A 20084-nucleotide genomic window follows, 5' to 3' on the forward strand; every position below is an offset into this window, starting at 1 on the left:
CAGAGTGGCCGGACTGCCCTGTTCTGCCAGAGTGGCCGGACTGCCCTGTTCTGCCAGAGTGGCCGGACTGCCCTGTTCTGCCAGAGTGGCCGGACTGCCCTGATCTGCCAGAGGTGCCCGCCTGCCCTGATCTGCCAGAGGTGCCCGCCTGCCCTGATCTGCCAGAGGTGCCCGCCTGCCCTGATCTGCCCGAGTGGTCCTCCTGCCCTCCGGTCCAGCCCGAGTGGCCCGCATGCCCTCCGGCCCAGCCCGAGTGGCCCGCATGCCTTCCGGCCCAGCCCGAGTGGCCCGCATGCCTTCCGGCCCAGCCCGAGTGGCCCGCATGCCTTCCGGCCCAGCCCGAGTGGTCCGCCTGCCCTGATCTGCCAGGGTGCCCGGCCTGTCAGAATCAGCCCGAGTGGCCCTCCTGCCCTCCGGCCCAGCCCGAGGGGCCCTCCTGCCCTCCGGCCCAGCCCCAGGGGCCCTCCTGCCCTCCGGCCCAGCCCGAGGGGCCCTCCTGCTCTCCGGCCCAGCCCGAGTGGCCCTCCTGTCCTCCGGCCCGGCCCGAGTGGCCCTCCTGTCCTCCGGCCCGGCCCGAGTGGCCCTCCTGTCCTCCGGCCCGGCCCGAGTGGCCCTCCTGTCCTCCGGCCCGGCCCGAGTGGCCCTCCTGTCCTCCGGCCCGGCCCGAGTGGCCCTCCTGTCCTCCGGCCCGGCCCGAGGGGCCCTCCTGCTCTCCGGCCCGGCCCGAGGGGCCCTCCTGCTCTCCGGCCCAGCCCGAGGGGCCCTCCTGCTCTCCGGCCCAGCCCGAGGGGCCCTCCTGCTCTCCGGCCCAGCCCGAGGGGCCCTCCTGCTCTCCGGCCCAGCCCGAGGGGCCCTCCTGTCCCCCGGCCCAGCCCGAGGGGCCCTCCTGTCCCCCGGCCCAGCCCGAGGGGCCCTCCTGTCCCCCGGCCCAGCCCGAGGGGCCCTCCTGTCCTCCGGCCCAGCCCGAGGGGTCCGTCTGCCTGGCGCAGCTATCGGCTCCACCGAAGTGGGCGACGCCGAGGGTGGAGCAGGGTCCACGTCCTGCACCGGAGCCACCTCCAGGATAGGTGGGTTGGGGAGGGAGGGTGTAGCACAGTGCCGTCGTTGACGGCAGCCACCCTCCCTTCCCTCCCTTATTGTTTAGGGGTATTGCTTTTTGGTTTTGTTGGGGTAATGGAGATTTTTGTGTTTTCTTTTAAGGTGCATTCCGGGGTCTGCACCTTTAGGGGGGGTAATGTCACGTCCTGACCAATATTTAGGTATTATTTCTATTATATTTGGTCAGGACGTGGCAGAGGTATATTTGTTTTGTATTATGGGGTTTTGTGTGTGGTGTAGTGGGGTGTATTAGTTTGGTATAGGTTCTAGGTTTGTTTTTCTATGTGTAGTTTTGGGTGCTGGACTCTCAATTGGAGGCAGGTGTTTCTAGTTGCCTCTGATTGGGAGTCCCATAAGTAGGTGTGTGTTTGTTTGGTTTTCGTGGGTAGTTGTTTTTGCACTGCGTGTTGTGTGCCTGCAAAACTGTTCCTGTCGTGTATATTGTTTTCCAGTGGATGCGTTACTCCTTTTTTGAATTAAAACATGAGCATCCATATTCCCGCTGCAGTTTGGTCTATTCAACACGGCTCTTTTTGTGACAATCGGCAGCTTTACATAGGAGCTATTTCATACTCACTTTAAGGCCCCACCTGGGCAGAATGAGACCAAGTAGCTAAGTTATGTAAAAAAATCATTAACATTATTCAACACACTCTAACAAATGAAGGGCCTCTCACTGACTGAGGAGTGAACAAGAAATGTCCACAGGTCCTCTAACATGTCAAGCCTTGTGATGTTGTTGTTAGTCGAGTCATCACAATGAGACGAGGGCAGATGGACAGACCTCTGATTTGTCCCTCTCCCTCTCTTCCTTTTTCTCTCCTACTTTATTTCGCTCCTTCTCCCTTTTTTCGATCCCTCTCTCCTCCTGACTTGTGCTGAATCAATGAACATGTTACATCCAGGATGGTTTCAAAGCACCTCAAAACAAAGCCAAACACTAATGCTTTGTTCAAGAGTCGTTACGATTCTATAAAACTGTCACGAAAAGCAACAGACATTACCACAGTTGCTCTGTGCTTGATATGTTCACACAGTAATGTGAAGTCTGAGTGGACCATTCATAATAGATTAGCTATGAAGACCTTGCCATTCTTTTCCAATTAAGGTATGAAGTCATGCTCTCAATGAGGACAACATAACGGCGTGCTTCATCCACTGACCATGTTTAAAGATTGACAATGTGCATTTGCTGCTGAATATGACATGGGTCCCATAACAGTTATGATCATCAATGCACTATGGAAGCACAGACAGAACATACAGAGCTGTAACGTTGACACAGGGAGTCAGGAAGCAGATACCGTTAGTGAGTTTAATAATAATGACCGTAGACCGATACAAAACACGCTAAACGTCTGACAAGGAAACAGAGCCAATACTGCTTGAAGAGTGATGCTGGGGAGTGCCGGATAAAGGGGAAGTAATCAGGGTAGTGATGAAGTCCAGGTGTGCCTCATGATGAGCCACAGATGTGCGTAATGAGGATTGCCAGGTGTGTGTAAGGATTGGTTGCCAGGACCGGTGGTAAATAGACCGGCGACGTTGAGCGCCGGAGAGGGGGAGCGAGAGTAGAGCCTTCAGAAAGTATTCACACACCTTGACTTTTTCCACATTTTGTTTTGTTACAGCCTGAATTTGAAATTGATTAAATTGAGATTTTGTGTCACTGATCTACACACAATACTGCATCATGTCAAAGTGGAATTTTGTTTATAGAACATTTTAGAAATTCATAAATTTAAATCTGCAAATAATGTCTTGAGTCAATAAATATTCAACCTCTTTGTTGTGTCAAGCCAAAGGTTCAGGAGTAAAAATGTATTTAACCAATCACATAATAAGTTGCATGGACTGTTCAATAATGTTAAATAATAGTCATTAACATGATTTTTGAATGACTAACCCGTCTCTGTACCTCACACATCTGTAAGGTCCTTCAATCGAGTAGTGAATTTCAAGCGCAGATTCAACCACAAAGACCAGGGAGGTTTTTCAATGCCTCGCCAAGATGGGCACAGATTGGTAGATGTGTCAAAAAATAAAAAGCAGACAGTAAATGTCCCTTTGAGCATAGCGAAGTTATTAATTAGGCGTTGGATGGTGTAGCAATACACCCAGTCACTACAAAGATACAGGTGTCCTTCCTAACTCAGTTGCCGGAGAGGAAGGAAACCGCTCGGGGATTTCACCATGAGGCCAACGGTAATTTTAAAACAGTTAGAGTTTAATAGTTGTGACATGAGAAAACTGAGAATGGATCAACAACATTGTATTTACTTCACAATACTAACCTAAATGACAGAGGAATATATTCCAAAACATGTATTCTGTTTGCAACAAGGCACTTAAGTAATACTGCAAAAAATGTGGCAAGGAAATTAACTTTTTGTCCTGAATACAAAGCGTTATGTTTGGCACAAATCTAACACAACACATCACTGAGTACCACTCTTCATATTTTCAAGCATGCTGGTGGCTGCATCATGTTATGGGTATGCTTGTCATCTGCAAGAACTAGGGTGTTTCTTTAAGGACAAAATGAAACGAAATAGAGCTAGAGGAAAACCTGGTTCAGTCTGCTTTCCAATTGACACTGGGAGACAAATTCACCTTTCAACAGTACAATATCCTAAAACACAAAGCCAAATCTATGCTGGAGTTGCTTACCAAGACAACATTGAATCTTCCTGAGTGGACTAGTTACAGTTTTGACTTAAATCTGCTTGAAAATCTATGGCAAGACTTGAAAATGGCTGTCTAGCAATGATCAACAATCAACATGATGGAGCTTGAGGAATTTTAAAAGGAATAATGTGCAAATATTGTACAATCCAGGTGTGCAAAGCACTTAGAGCTACCCAAAAACACTCACAGCTGTAATCGCTGCCAAAGGTGCTTCTACAGAGTATTGACTCTGGGGTGTGAATATTTAAGTAAATTAGATACTCTATTTCTGTATTTCATTTTCAATAAATTTGGAAAAATGTCTGAAAACATGTTTTCACTTTGTCATTATGGGGTATTGTGTGTAAATGAGGGAGAGAAAAAATTATATTTAATCCATTTTGAATTGAGGCTGTAACACAACAAAATGTGGAATAAGTCAATGGGTACAAATACTTTCTGAAGGCACTGTACAAAGGTATCTGTATACAATTTTAAGTATTATAATAAATAAATAATGATAACCTCCATTTAGATTTTACTTTACATATTAGATATGTGACTAGTCTGTACTATCTACAGAGACAGCGTAAAGGCAGAAAACAGTTTAAAGTGTTTCTGTTACAGTAGACATGGGGTTGTTGTTGATGATGCCATGAGCGATTCAAGATAATAACAACATAAACAGCCATCAGGAAATCGGGATTAAATTCACCTTTTGCTTTTTAGAATCCAATCTTGACGGAAGCTCTTCTGCAGAGGAGCTATATAAACCAGGTGGTGCACCTCATTCCACTGATAAAGCCAACGTTGTCATCCACTAAAGTGGGGGCTGAGGATTCTAACATTTCAGTACATGGAGATTAGTAATGGAACAACGTATCATTTGGCAATGATCTATTTTGCTGCGGTTGTTAATTAAAGCAAGTATGCAGAATGTGTGTGCAAAGCCATGATATCACAATGCACCAAGTGAATCCCAAATCAAGCTTTGCATATTATAATCCTGTTCAAATGTGAATAAATAAAACCTATGCATTAATGTGGGCAAGATTTCATTTTAATAAGTGAAGGGAGAAATGGAGAAAAAAAATGGCATTACATCTCACTTCAACTTGTTGTGGAGAGTGTGGGAAGGAATCGTTCCTTCTCATTAAAGGTGCAATCAGGAGCCCCCCAGATCTCCAATGTAATAACCAGTGAAAATAATCTGTTTTATTGATAGGCACATGCAGCAGAGTGTGTGCCAACTGCCTGTGTCTTATAGGAGGATATAATTCTTTGTGACTGCTCCTCAGGGCATCAGCTCTTCAAGTTCATCGTTTCTCTTTCTGATAGATATAGTTTGCCCTAAAAACCTGAGATTTTAATATGAGAGCTAACAATCTCTGCCAGCGGACATTTGGAAATGGAACAAAAAATGTCATGTCAGTTGACAGAATATTTTTTAAAGCTGTACACCTTCCATCTTATTTTAATTTATTGATGGATTCAAAAAGTAATCCTACACACGCCAGACACTTTGTTTTTTTTAAAGGGGAGAGTGGATGCTCTTGGTGCACACTGAGCTCTATTAGAATGGAATATTTCAACAAAGTCTAACTTTGTCAATTGATTGACTGTGCCTCACAATAGGTTTGTGTCTACATAAATACATGTTTGGCTCCAGAGTGGTGCAGCGGTCTAAGGCACTGCATCTCAGTGCTAGAGGCATCAATACAGACCCTGGTTTGATTCCAGGCTGTATCACAACCGGCCGTGATTGGGAGTCCCTTAGGGCGGCGCACAATTGGCCCAGCGTTGTCTGGGTTTGGCCGAGGTAAGCCGTCATTGTAGATAAGAACTTGTTCTTAACTGACTTGCCTAGGTATATAAAAGTTATATCTTTTTTTTTTTTAAATGGCTCATGAGAGGGATCTTATTTCTTTTTTTAACACAACGTTTGTACTTATCGGTCATGTCTCCGTCAGTCAGATCATAGGTAATCTCATCACATCACAAGAAAATACGTCATATTTCATCATCATCTTTAATCCAATCCAAATCACACTGCTTATTTGACTATAGAGGTCTTAAGGTGAAAGACCACATAATGTAAAAAACTGACCTCTCCATAGATGTTTCTAAATTCTTTCTGTATATTACTGAACCATGTATAGATCTTGAACACATTAGAGTTATTATATTATACTTATCATGTTAGAGTTATCATTCAACTGGGTGGCAGGTATCACATATGTCAACATTCAACTGGGCGGCAGATAGCCTAGTGGTTAGAGAATCCCCGAGCTGACAAGGTGAGAATCTGTCATTCTGTCCCTGAACAATGTAGTTAACCCACTGTTCCTAGGCTGTCATTGTAAATAAGAATTTGTTCTTAACTGACTTGCCTAGTTAAATAAAGATAAATACAATTGGAGTTATTATACCTATCATATTAGAGTTATCATATTAGAGTTATCATATTATACTTATCATATTAGAGTTATCATATACTTATCGTATTATACTTATCATATTAGAGTTATCTTATTATACTTATCGTATTATACTTATCATATTAGAGTTATCTTATTATACTTATCGTATTATACTTATCATATTATACCTATCATATTAGAGTTATCATATACTTATCGTATTATACTTATCATATTAGAGTTAGCATATTATACTTATCGTATTATACTTATCTTAATAGATTTATCATATTAGAGTTATTTTACATTTGAATTGACAATTCCCAGTAATCCTAGACATTGACTAATGGATCAGTAATTCCTACAGTGAACCAGTACAGTGAGTAGTCACTTAGTAGGAGTCACATTGTGTCAGTGGGAGGCTGTCATACTGTACCATGGACCCAAGCACTAGGATTCGTCAACTTAAATGAGGCCAGGTACCACAGGCTGAAATGACATTTTTGTATCTACTTATAAATGTTGAGATGTTTTGGTAGTTTGGTCCTTTATTATGACTATTTTTAAAATGTAAACATGAAATTGTCAAAAACGTAATGTAAATGTATATTTTCTTTAGTTTGTCATACTAGTGTTATCAACATTTCATGCTTTTTAACTACTTTTAAATGGATATATATCCATTATTTAAAAGTTCAATACATTGAATCACACATAATTTTAAAGCCCATTTCATAGAGAATGTTACAAACTGGACTATATGTAGTAACTTACTTTGAAGAGATGGCGATTGGGTCAAAATAGGCATTTAGCAATTGGTAGTCTATATTCAATGTACTTGTCTTTAACTGCCATTTCCTGAAAGTCAGACTCTTCCCACACGTCATTTTTCTCAGCTTCAGAAGCATCTGCATTCACCAGTGTTTGTGTGGTTATGTTCTTCAGACTTGATATGTTGTAAAAATAAATCTTCTAGATAATGTTTGCTTTGAAAAATGTGCCAAAGATTCATTTTACTTACATATTTATCCATAATCGGGTCTGAATAAGTCCGGTCTTGGAGTGTCTTAGCAAAATTAAACCAAAACATTTAGGCTGTCTGCATCCAGTGTCCAGAAAAAGGAATTTGATATTTAATTAAATATCACCATTTGCATATTTTGTATAATATTTCAGACAAATGTAAATACATTTTTTGTTTGTTTGTGTGTCTACATTCAACTGGTAAACGTTGATTGTGATATGATTAAGAGAAGAAAATAAAAAAACTACTCGAGTGTGGTGCCTGAACTTAAATTACACAATTTAGAACAATGGTATTCAAAGTCTTGGTAAGGGGGGAATTGCAATGGGGTTGCCAAAAATGTAATTAAAATATATTTTTTTAATGGTGTCCCCCGAATATTCTGCTGAAAATAATGGGTTCCCCACTGAAAAAGTTTGAATACCACTGATCTAGAATCATCAAGCAGCTCTGCTCCACTGTTTCTGATGGAGAGATTGTCAGTGTAGTAATTTCTTCCAGACCATAGTGGGAGCTTTAGTGTTATACAGCCTATTACAGTAAGGACATGGGAGAATCTGTGCCTCACAAAGTGTTGTTTAAGAAGGGATACAAGTGCACAGTAATGACATGAAGACAATGGAATACAGATGTAGGATCTTAATTTGAACAAGTTTGTTACAGCAGGAAAATAATCCTGCAGCAATAGGAAATGTGAATTATGATGTGGATTATAATGAATGGACCTTTTTGTAACACTTTACTTGACACCCAGTGTCATAACATGTTATGACACGGTCATAACCATGTCATAATATGTCATATCAGCTGACATAACTTGTCATAAGCTGTGATGATATGGTCATATCACATATATTTACACCTGTTGTGACATATATGGTGTTATTTTATGGCTGGTTATGACATCTACATAAGAGTGTCAAAACCCCATTTTTTTCCCTGCCAAGAAGTTTCCTTTCGTTTGAAACTTTGTTTCTTAAATCCTTTGTTGTTGTCATAATGAATTCTTTACAGTCATGGCTTTAAGTCACATTTTAAACAACTTGTAGAAAATACACTTTATGACACTGTCATGAAGCATTATGATTGTCCTTTGTCAATTTCTTGTGTCACTTTCTTGGACTAAGAAAATACACTTCATGACACTGTCAAGAAACATTGTGACCATCAGAATCATACAAGCCAGATAGGCCTATCACATACATGCCCTTATATCAGTTATCAGTCGAAAAGAGAGTCCTGCCCCTAAAATCTGCTTCTGCATTCATCCCAGTCATCAGCAACAGAGCATTGATGGTAGGTGCATGTCTGACATCAATGTGTGCACAATTACAATGATAATTTAATATGGTCAATAAGAAAGAAAAAAAATATATATATATATATAACATAAACATATTGTTGACATGTAAGCTATGTTGTAATGGATTGTTTTGCCTTGTGGGGTAGGTTTTGTGGGTTTTGACACTCTTAAGTAGGTGTCATAACCAGCCATAAAATAACACAATATATGTCACAACAGGTCTAAATACATTTACATTTACATTTTAGTCATTTAGCAGACGCTCTTATCCAGAGCGACTTACAGTAGTGAATGCATACATTTCATACATATTTTTCCCGTACTGGTCCCCCGTGGGAATCGAACCCACAACCCTGGCGTTGCAAACACCATGCTCTACCAACTGAGCCACATAAATATATGTGTCACGACAGTGTTATTACCATATTATAGCAGGTTATGACAAGTTATGTCAGCTGTTATGACATATTATGACATGGTTATGACAGTGTCATAATGTACTATGACGCTGGGTGTCAAGCAAAGTGGTACCGACATAGTAGGGGATGATATATTTTCAATAAGTGCAAATTACAAACTTCAGAAGGCTTTTTAAACCTCAAATACACTACAAAATTTACAATTTACATTTCCTGCATTGCAGGAAAGTTCTCCTGCAACAGGGTGATCAAATTAAGATCCTACATCTTTAGACCTAGTATCTTACAGCTCTACCTGTCAACAGCTATGGCAAGTTGATTCATGTTCAAATCCTCTTACTCCTATGAGTAATTTGTACTTGATTTTGACAGTAGACATGCTATTAATACAGTTATTACTGCTAGATAAGGGGGCTAAATAAGGTCACACAGAGGGTTTCTTGGTAGTCTTAAACAAATATATTTGAAACAAAGTATACACCTCACACACATGGTCATGGACAAAAAAAAGACACCTCTACCATGTCAGATATAGAGTTGAAATGTATTCAACTTTGAGTTTGCATTGCAATGTTACACTTAATATACATCACAGAAGACTGAAATATAACAAAACCTTCTGACATAGAAACACTGGATTTTCAGCAGGTTTTTTGAAATATTTAACCTTTATTTAACTAGGCAAGTCAGTTGAGAAAAAATTCTTATTTACAATGACGGCCTACCCCGGCCAAACCCTCCCCTACCCCGGACGACGCTGGGCCAATTGTGCACTGCCCTATGGGACTCCCAATCACGGCCAGTTGTGATACAGCCTGCGATCAAACCAGGGCCTGTAGTAACGTCTCTAACACTGCGATGCAGTGCCTTAGACCACTGCGCCACTCGGGAACCAACAATAATGATGATTAATTATGAAAAATATTAACAACATTCCATCCATGAGGCCACTAGAAGAAGATTTTGTCATTTGACTCCAGGAAAGGGCTACTAAAGACACCATTTTGAATTATACTCTATCTGTGACATACCACAACTATTCGGAAAAGGCAATGAAAACTATTTAACCTTGATACTGTCAATAAAGTCAAGTTGTTCTCTAGAAATGGTTACGATATGACCTAGCAAGCTTTGTCTGGCAGGCCACAGAACACAAGAGAAGTGACCGCTGAGACAACTGATGCCACTTTATCTACTGTAGATCATAATTTCAATCCTTTTCGTGCAAAGATCACATGGAAATCCCAGTCCTCTCCCTCATAATATCTTGTGTAACTGCTTGACTTCATTGGATGAATTCTCGGCCTGGGGGGAAAACTATGAGTAATTTGATGACCATACAAACGCAGAACAAACCTTCCCTGAGTAATTGTGTATAGTTATGCCAAAAATATTTACAGATAATCTAAGATATCCTTCCTTAGTGACTCCGAAGCATAATGTTCTACAAACACAAGAACGAGGAAGTAGTTTCACCATTTCCTCCTGCAGCAATGTACCACAGTGAGAAATGTACCACAGTGACAGTGCAGACATAAGTCAAGTTGTTGGAATTTAACCCAGTTATCTGAGTAAAAAAATGTATTATGTTGTGGTGGCCTTCAATAATATGGATTTGTAAAAGTAATATTCGGTCAAAGACCAAATATACACTTCAAATATTTCAGAGATACCCGTGGATAATGTTAGTGGAAATGTGATAAATAACATGTTCTCCACCATGCTCTCACCTGGGCAAGAGGAGACACCTTCAGCTCACCCCCCTGTTCCTAATTTCAGAATGCCTCCCTGAGCCCCAGCAGGAGTCCATATACCCATTACATGATGTACTTTTAAACAAACTTGGACCTCCTGAAAGTGAAGCTAGACTTCAGAGGATGTGGCATGTTTATGGGAATGTACTGTAAAGATTTTCTCATTTCTTCTGGTCACCTTGGGCACAGTGACATGTATGCTTTGGAGCCTTTGATATGAGACATGGAGGTTTGGTAGGAAAGGTGCAAATGAAGATATTTTGGGGGCATTTTCCCCTCCTGTGAGCATAGAGAAGTAAGAAATGGAGCCGGTCCTTCTCTGGAGATTACAGGTAATATGGGCATAGCCTTCATAAACATTCTTGACGCAACCTGATGATGGAGAGATTGCTCCAGGAAAAGACATTTTCACACTTTGATTTGCCTGAAATGAGCTGGAGAAGTCAGCGATATCTTTGAGGTTCTTAACAGAGAAACCTGCCCTTTAGCATTAGATCTCTCTTTCTCCACCCATACTATATTGAACAAAAATATAAACGCAACATGTAAGGTGTTGGTCCCATGTTGCATGAGCTGAAATAAAAGATCCCAGAAATTTTCCATACACACAAAAAGCTTATTTCTTTCCAATTTTGTGCACACATTTGTTTACATCCCTGTTAGTGAGCATTTCTCCTTTGCCAAGATAATCAATCCACCTGACAGTTGTGGCAAATCAAGAAGCTGATTGAACAGCATGATCATTACACAGGTGCACCTTGTGCTGGGGACAATAAAAGGCTGCTCTAAAATGAACAGTTTTGTCACACACAATGCCACAGATCTCTCAAGTTTTGAGGGAGTGTGCAATTGGTATGCTGACTGCAGGAATGTTCCCCAAAGCTGTTGCCAGATAATTTATTGTTCATTCCTCTACCATAAACCATTTCCAACATCATTTTAGAGAATTTGGCAGTACATCCGACCGGCCTCACAACCGCAGAACATGTGTAACCACGCCAGCCCAGGACCTCCACATCTGGCTTCTTCACCTGCAGGATCATCTGAGACCAGCCACCCGGACAGCTGATGAAACTGAGGAGTATTTATTTCTGTAATAAAGCCATTTTTGTGAGAAAAACTCATTCTGATTGGCTGGGCCTGGCTTCCCAGTGGGTGGGCCCAGTCATGTGAAATCCATAGATTAAGGCCTGATTTCCTCATATGAACTGTTACTTAGTGAAATCGTTGAAATTGTTGCATGTTGCATTTATATTTTTGTTCAGTATAGAATATACAGATCTGTTCCAAAAATGCGTCCCAAGTATATAAATTCATGAAATAAAACACAACAAAGAGCTGATGATGGTTTATTAGTATTCATCTCTGAGAAAAATGCTAAATTTGATCCAACTAAGCCATTGAAGACAGGCTTTAATCCAAGCCCTTGTGGGGTAGCCTCGAGCAAATTAGGAATGTAGAACGTCTGTATATCTATCCGAGGTCAGCATAGAGTTGACCCAGTGCTACATATGCATGTTAATTTGCCTAATCTCTCCTCTACAAATGTCTTACAGGCACATAAAAAGGTTTATGAAAATCTGAGACAGCCAAGGCTTGAAATCATGAGAGAAACCTTTACGTTGCCTCTTGATCTACTGTAACGCAGATGCATTATTTATATATATTTTTTTAAATAATGTGAAACTAGAAAAAACATTTGCATATGTTGACAATGATGAGACTAAATATGATGTGTATGATATGGGCTGGAGGTAGCCTATCGGTTTAGAGAGTTGGGCTGTAACCGAAGAATCTCTGGTTCAAATCCCTGAGCTGACAAGGTGAAAAATCTGTGTGCCTTGAGCACATCCTGTAAAGCACTCTGCATAAGCGTGCCTGCTAAATGACATACAATTACATATATATATATATATATATATTATATTCCCAAGATGATGTATAATGGGACTAATATAAGGGTTTAATGAATTCAGAACTAAATATTGAATAAACTATAATGAATGTAATCTGTGGGAAATCATAGTGCTTTACTGCATTGATCTTATGTGACCGCCCCTCATCTGGAGAGATGTAGTTATTTCAAATACACTGTGGAAATTACGTAAATACAACTCTTCTAGCACAAGGTGATTGTGTCATTCTGAGTAACGGTGGATAATTTTACTCCACAGGTTCACCATGCAAGATGGTGACAAAAACGTTGTCCCCTGCAACAATTCCAACAGCCATTAGTTAACCACTAGGCCCAAGACAATGGCAATAGCCAGCATACTAAAACTCATATAAATAAAAAAGGATATATTATGGCTGTATCACAGGCTGTATCACAACCGGCAGTGATTGGGAGACCCCTAGGGCTGCGCACAATTGGCCCAATGTCGTCCGGGTTTGCCCGGTGTAGGCCGTCATCGAAAATAAGAATTTGTTCTTCTCTGACTTGCCTAGTTAAATAAAGGTTAAAAGTAATTATTATTTTTAAATGGCTACTGTAGCAGTAACCCACATTAAGCATGCTGAATAACACACATGTAGTGTCCATTGAGTTGGTGTGTAATAATAACCACCTCATTGAAGGTGGAAAATATGTTTTTCTCTTACAGCAGGTACCCCAGTATCTTTGAAATGTCAGTGATCCCAGACATGTGTAATGGTCTGGGTGTAGCTGGTGCAGAGGAGTCAGGCGCAGGACAGCAGAGATGAGTAATAAAAGTAACTTTACTCAAAAATCACCAAATACATGAAGATATACCAAGCCCACACAAACGGACCGAAAAACATAAAACAAACACGCACAAAAACCATGGGGAAAACAGAGGGTTAAATAAAGAACATGTAATTGGGGAATTGAAACCAGGTGTGTAAAACAAAGACAAAACAAATGGAAAATGAAAAGTGGATCGGCGATGGCTAGAAGGCCGGTGACGTCGACCGCCGAACGCTGCCTGAACAAGGAGAGGGACCGACTTCGGCGGAAGTCGTGACAACATGCCTTTAACCAGCGAAAGCTAAAAGATGCAGGGCCTTTTTCCCAGCAACTAACAAGCTACAAAACACAAACTGTCATCCCCAACCCCAAGACAGGACCATAACCATACCATAACCATACTGTAACTCGCACTCAGCTCAGACACCCATCCATACCCCACAAGACATGCTATCAGAGGTCTCTTCACAGTCCCCAAGTCCAGAACAGACTATGGGAGGTGCACAGTACTACACAGAGCCATGACTACATGGAACTCTATTCCACATCAGGTAAGTGATCCAAACAGTAAAATCAAAAAAAAAAATCTGTTGTGAAATCTATGGTAATGTTTTTACAATTGTATAACTGCCTTAATTTTGCTGGACCCCCGGAAGAGTAGACGTTGCTTTGGCATGTACTAATGGGGATCCATAATAAATAAATAAAAAATACAAAACACAGGCACCTTACTCATTTCCATAAGTATATATGTATTAAGATGTTCCAAGACATGTCTGGGCATGTGTGGGTGAAAAGGTTTATTTCAATTACTAGTATAAATATTCAGTTCCATTTCAATTTCCCTTATCTACATGGAAGTGACCATCTGCCAATTATAGCAAGACAGAAAGGTTGCCGGCTGCTTGACCACTGTAGACTCCTGTTTACTTTGAGACAAAGATATATTTCTAATTTCTATCAGAATCATGCAATTTATTCACAGAAAGGTATTACAATATTTAATTTCAGACCTGAATAGAATTATATAAATAGATGAGATTCTGGGGAAAAGTGTAAAGACATGATCAACAGCGGACAAGCTGAGACAAACTGTTTCCTTCCATACTGACCCGTTGGCCATATTCACCCCAGCAGTGTCCCAGTGGAGCGGTGTCCCAGTGGAGCGGTGTCCCAGTGGAGGGGTGTCCCAGTGGAGCGGTGTCCCAGTGGAGGGGTGTCCCAGTGGAGCGGTGTCCCAGTGCAGCGGTGTCCCAGTGGAGGGGTGTCCCAGTGGAGCGGTGTCCCAGTGGAGGGGTGTCCCAGTGGAGCGGTGTCCCAGTGGAGCGGTGTCCCAGTGGAGCGGTGTCCCAGTGCAGCGGTGTCCCAGTGTCACCCTCCATTCCCCATGGGTTTAGTGATGAGGGATGGCCATCTCAAACCCTGCTCTAACTTCACGTTTCTACATCATGCCATTTCAAACAAATATGGTCAAACCTTGATTTATACTGTATACAATGTGTTTTTGGATTGTCACACAACATACATACCACTACAGCCATTCTGGATTCTACAAGTGTGAGTCTGATAAATGGCAGATGGTGTTTTGGGGGCCATGGTTTTGGCTAGGAGGCTAAACCAATCGGAGACATTTGAGATGTGATTGAGGGATTTGACAATGATCATCATTCAGTCTCCATGCATCCAGTTTAAATAAAAAAATATGAAAATGAAATGATCATGAAATTCAATCTTGCTTACAAGCATGATTGTTGAAAAGGTTTTAGTCATTATCAATACTGACACTGACATGGCTGTATTTCTATGACCTGCCTATCTTGGAATCAACTCTGGAAAAAACTATTCTAAGAAAAAAGTTTTCTCCCAGTTATTTGCATAGTTGCATCTCCACCTTTCCCATTGAGGCCCCTTTTCTCCCAAGGAGAAAAAAAACCATAGGCTTATCTATTCAAAAGGCATTTAGTCCATTTCTTTTCCTTTGCCGGTAAACCTATTCACCAATTGTTAAGCCTTGTAGATTGCATTCTAATGCTAATCTAGCGTGTTAAATATATTTTAGTTCCTCCGTTCACCGTTTTGTCATTCAGTTTATCCAGTTTTGGCCACCCATTTTATTTATTTATGCGCCTACCTCTATTCATGTGCTCATGTATTTTTTATTGTGTTGTTTCACTGTCATGCAGTGTCAACTCACTCTATTCAATGTGGGCTACTTGAAGGGCTTGGAGGGACAAAGCGTGTACACATTGCAGTGCTATTCACTCCGGCCAGCTGGATCGGCTGAAAAAAACCTTGTGAAAAGAAATCCTCCACAATGGACACAGAAAAACTGCACAATGCTAACAGTTTTCCAAATACCACTGATTGCTTTCATCACAATGAAGGAAAGCAGACGCTTTTGCTGAGCTCCACTTCAACAAACAACACTCTCACAAAAACCTCCCAACCCACGTTTTGTTCCCAGACAAAACCTCCTCGACCGTCTAAACGCTCCCAGTGAAGAAACAGTTCTTTCAGGTTTCTCCCCCTTTCCTTAAAAGTAAAATGTAGAATACAAGGCCACATAAAGAGAGCGATTTTTTTCACTGAGATGGTAATGCGCGCTCTTTTATTAACCTGGCGACCTTCTCAGGCGTTTCGGTCAGCCAACTGTTGACTACCCTTTAACAATATCTGCTTTACTTCCTACCAAAAACGATCAAATAAGTGATACCTTCAAGAAAACAATAATCAAAATAAATATCCGTTCCGTTTTCGATTTTTTTTTTCTTCCCATAATAGCCTAGCGTACTCTACTGATGTGTATGTAGGCTATTCTCCAACAAGGCCAAACTGCTGGTTATAAAACACTGGTGTCAGAATGGACACCAAAAGATACAGAGAAAAGTCCCCCGTGAAGCGTTGACTTCGTTTGTTTTAAAATGTGCAGAAATAATTTTGAGAGGATAAATGTTGAATTTGATATTTATTTTATTTTATACTGAATGAAACAAGGTCACTTGTGCGTTATTTCCAGGGCTAAGCAGAAAGTTCCGTTGAAAGAAGTGATCGGGGTGTTACAATAGAGAATGCAGAATGGTGAAAGGGTTTAATTAACCGTGTCGGATGATAATTATCCCTGGACAGTCCAAATTAGTTTTGCATAATCGCTCTGATCCATATGAATTAACTTCTTAATGTAATCTAGGAGGGGTAGTTTGCTTAAATATCATGTCCAATGTATTACATGTCATAATATGAGCATAAATTCAGAGATATCACCAACACACACGCACACGCGCCCACACACACGAACATACACAAACCGTGCCATAGTGACGAATGTTGAAGAAAGTATATATAACAAAAATACATTAAATACAATGCAATTAGTTGTGTTTTGTAATTGGAAGCTGACACTTAATTCAGGCCTTGTTTTAAACCTCAAAGAGATTTCTGTTCTACAGGCTTAAAGAGCTCATTTTTACTGGGAGGGCTTAAAGAAACCCACTCAGTTTTATCTTCCTTCCTATTCACGATTAAAATTGTGATAAATCAGGTTTTGGCTCTTGATTACAATGGGTTGATTTAGATTTCCGAGTAATGCTATTCACAGCGCGAACAAAAACGGCCTTTGGAGGATACATTACACTCCACCTGGGCTGACCATGTCAGGGCAATTCAGATAAAAATCTTGTTAGCAATTCAACAAGAACTACAGCGCGATTCTTTCTGTTTGTCCGCAATAGCTTTATTATAACCCTTTGTTCAACAAATGAACATAATAGCATTTACGAGTTTAAAGTACATGTAAGTGGTGTTTAAATAAAACACAAAACATACAACTTCATTAAGAGTTAGTAAAAACGAGTGCTGCTCCTTATGCACATAAATGCGAAGGTCTCAAGAAACTGAAATAATAAATGACAATTTGGTGAATTGCCAATGTTGAAAGAAAGGATACCGATTATTGTCGAATTAAAAAAAAACGTTTAGGCTCGTCATACTTGGCAGTGTGATTCCTTTAAATAAATTACATCCCATAAGCATTTAATATTTCCTGTGCAAATGTTACAGGACAAGGTATGTCCACTGTTCAATCGACTGGGTCAGCATAATGATTCCCACTAAACAATAAATATTACAGACATCTATAAAACAGTGTTTGAAAACTTAAAATATCAACTGGATTTTGAGCCAAACCACCCAGTCAGTTCCAGATCACATCTGAAATACTAGCCAAATGGCAAATTAAATATTACCATCATTTAGGCTATCTGTACACATTTACAGGCTTATGTCGTTCTGATTGAAACAGGAAAGCAACATGGGCGTAGCCAGAAGCACAAGAAATTAGCAATCCTTCTTGACCAACAATATAAATCATATAAAAGCAAGTGATTATATTTCTTAAACAATATTTAATTATCAGATAAAATATATGAAGATAAGTATGACCAGTTCATGTTTATATCTGATTTGTTGTGTGATGCAGTAAACTGTATACTTGATAACAACCCAGTAAAGCCGGTGCTTTAGCAACAGACATGGTACCTTTCAAATGAGTATTCACATTGACAAGGGCCCTTTGCTCTCTGTAGTCCTGCCATCCTTTTGTTCTGGCCCTCCGGGATTTGACAGATGATGGCTGAATATTAGTTTCGAGAGTTCTCTAAATAAGCATTAGGCCCTACCTTAGATAAAGGCATTAATCAATATACATACACATGTGATATCTGAGACGACGAGCACTTTATCACATGTACAAGTTTGTGCATGCATAATAAACTCTTGCATGAATATTTTATCACATTTAAACTTCCCCTAAGTCCAATAGGCTATCATAATGCCGCTGCATATGCAGGGTAGTCAAGTTGAGGTTTGCCCATCCCGGGGAGTAGGATGTAGGCTAACGGTGGCTGGAGACCCGCAGAGGGCCAGCCCGTACAGTTACAGGGGATCATGTAGCCTGGGTTGCCCGGGGCTGGATGAGAGTGAGTGTGGGTGTGAGTTCCACCGACACTGCCAGTTCCAGAGAAAGCCGTGCCACCAGGGTAGCCCAGAGATGGGTAAGGAAACGAGGGCGAGGATAGCTCTGACATCTTCGCTCCGAGCTCAAAAAACGAATAGGGGTTCGTGGACATGGACGGGTTGAAAAATACTCTCGCTGCTGCGGCCGCCGCTGCCGCCTTGTCAGGGTTCCCTAATAGGTGCTCGGAAAGTGCTCCATGAGATAAACCGCTAACTTTAAGCGCGTCGTGCTCCCCAAGATTGTAGGGCACTGGGAAGGCAAACTTGTCTTTTTTCATCAGAGTCTTTGGCTTCCGCCTAGGTCTGTATTTATAGTCAGGGTGTTCCTTCATGTGCATGGCTCTCAGTCGTTTAGCTTCGTCAATGAATGGCCTTTTCTCCGACTCAGTGAGAAGTTTCCACTCTGCTCCCAATCTTTTGCTGATTTCGGAGTTGTGCATTTTTGGGTTCTCCTGAGCCATTTTTCTTCTCTGCGCTCTGGACCAAACCATGAATGCATTCATCGGTCGTTTTACGTGATCCATTGGTTTAGACATGTTGGTACAAAGTACTTATGGTCTGAAAAAGGAAATATCACAGACAATATGTCAAGTCTCTTTCTAGTATTTACTGACAGTAAAGCCTCAGGTTGCCAAACAACGCAAATCAAAGTTACATAGGTCTACATATATGATACAACTAAGTAATCTAATTAAAGTATATTTAGCAGAGAAACAATAATTGTGTGAGATAAAATGCTTAAAATAGCATATTTCATTAACGTACGTAAAATCTCAGTACTTCATCACACCGTTGTAAGATATCCGTTAGGAAAAGAGCGATGCGCTGCGTCCTGATGAGAAACTCTGTAAAAGTTAAGTTTTCTGATGCATGTTGTTGTCCGACGAGAAAAATCTATATTGCATAGAAGACAGAAGGCAATATGCCTAGCGAAGTTCTTATCTTGTTTTGCTACTATCGCCAGACTGTTAACCACCACTCAGCACTTGAATCCAGCGTTTACGCAAATGGTTGATAACTCCGGGCTGCCCCATGTGAAATAAGGTTTTCAGAGGCAGGTAGTGAAAGTGGTCCAGGAGCATGCGCAGTACATCTGACACACACTGACGGATTCGAAAGAAAACGCATCACTGTATATTTGGCTATATCCCCTCATTTCATGGCATATGTCCTTCATAGTGAAATGAATAGTGTAGTTCTTTATAGCATATTATCATATGGATCATCATTACTAACCTATTATTGTCACGATATATTATTACATTAGAATATATTAATAATATTATTAGTAAGACTACCTTTATTTAAATAAACATTTCATTTTAGTCTAGACATATTCAGGCGCTAAATAACGTAATGGGCTTGTAACCAAACTGTTCCTGAGAAGTCTAGGCTTATCTTAAGAGTACGTTGAAAATACACAGCAAGTTTAAGATCACTCAGAACACTGGGTTTCCGTAAATTAAATAAAATGATTCTTTTAAAACAATTGATTGCACATGCCGCCCAATGAAAGAGGTAATGAGCGATCAATAGGCTACTCGCTCTCTTTCTTTTCTCTCTCTCTCTCTCTCTCTCTCTCTCTCTCTCTCTCTCTCTCCCTCTCTCCCTCTCTCCCTCTCTCAATTCATTTAAATGTTTCAATGTAAGTGCTTTATTGGCATGGGAAACATATGTTAACA

At 40.8% G+C, this 20084-nt stretch overlaps 1 protein-coding gene across 2 annotated transcripts; it reads right to left on the minus strand.

Annotated features, from left to right (window-relative positions):
* Nucleotides 1–16340: 16340 nt before the first annotated feature.
* On the minus strand, nucleotides 16341–19441 carry LOC106582442 (transcription factor Sox-21-B). 2 transcript variants are annotated; one of them, XM_014165556.2, is made up of 2 exons: nucleotides 19168–19441; nucleotides 16341–18960 (listed from the first exon to the last, which is right to left on the minus strand). In XM_014165556.2, exon 2 carries the CDS (start codon nucleotides 18936–18938, stop codon nucleotides 18213–18215), a length of 726 nt encoding a protein of 241 aa, XP_014021031.1. In that variant the 5' UTR covers nucleotides 18939–18960; nucleotides 19168–19441; the 3' UTR covers nucleotides 16341–18212. The 2 variants fall into 2 exon arrangements, with proteins under 2 accessions (XP_014021031.1, XP_014021032.1); XM_014165557.2 differs by having other exon boundaries at nucleotides 19193–19438.
* Nucleotides 19442–20084: the final 643 nt, after the last annotated feature.

Source organism: Salmo salar, chromosome ssa21 (assembly GCF_905237065.1).
Source record: "Salmo salar chromosome ssa21, Ssal_v3.1, whole genome shotgun sequence".
NCBI lineage: Eukaryota > Metazoa > Chordata > Actinopteri > Salmoniformes > Salmonidae > Salmo > Salmo salar.

Excerpts from the sequence above, each read along its gene's own strand:
- LOC106582442 (XM_014165556.2), bottom strand. The coding sequence starts at position 18,938 with ATGTCTAAACCAATGGATCACGTAAAACGACCGATGAATGCATTCATG.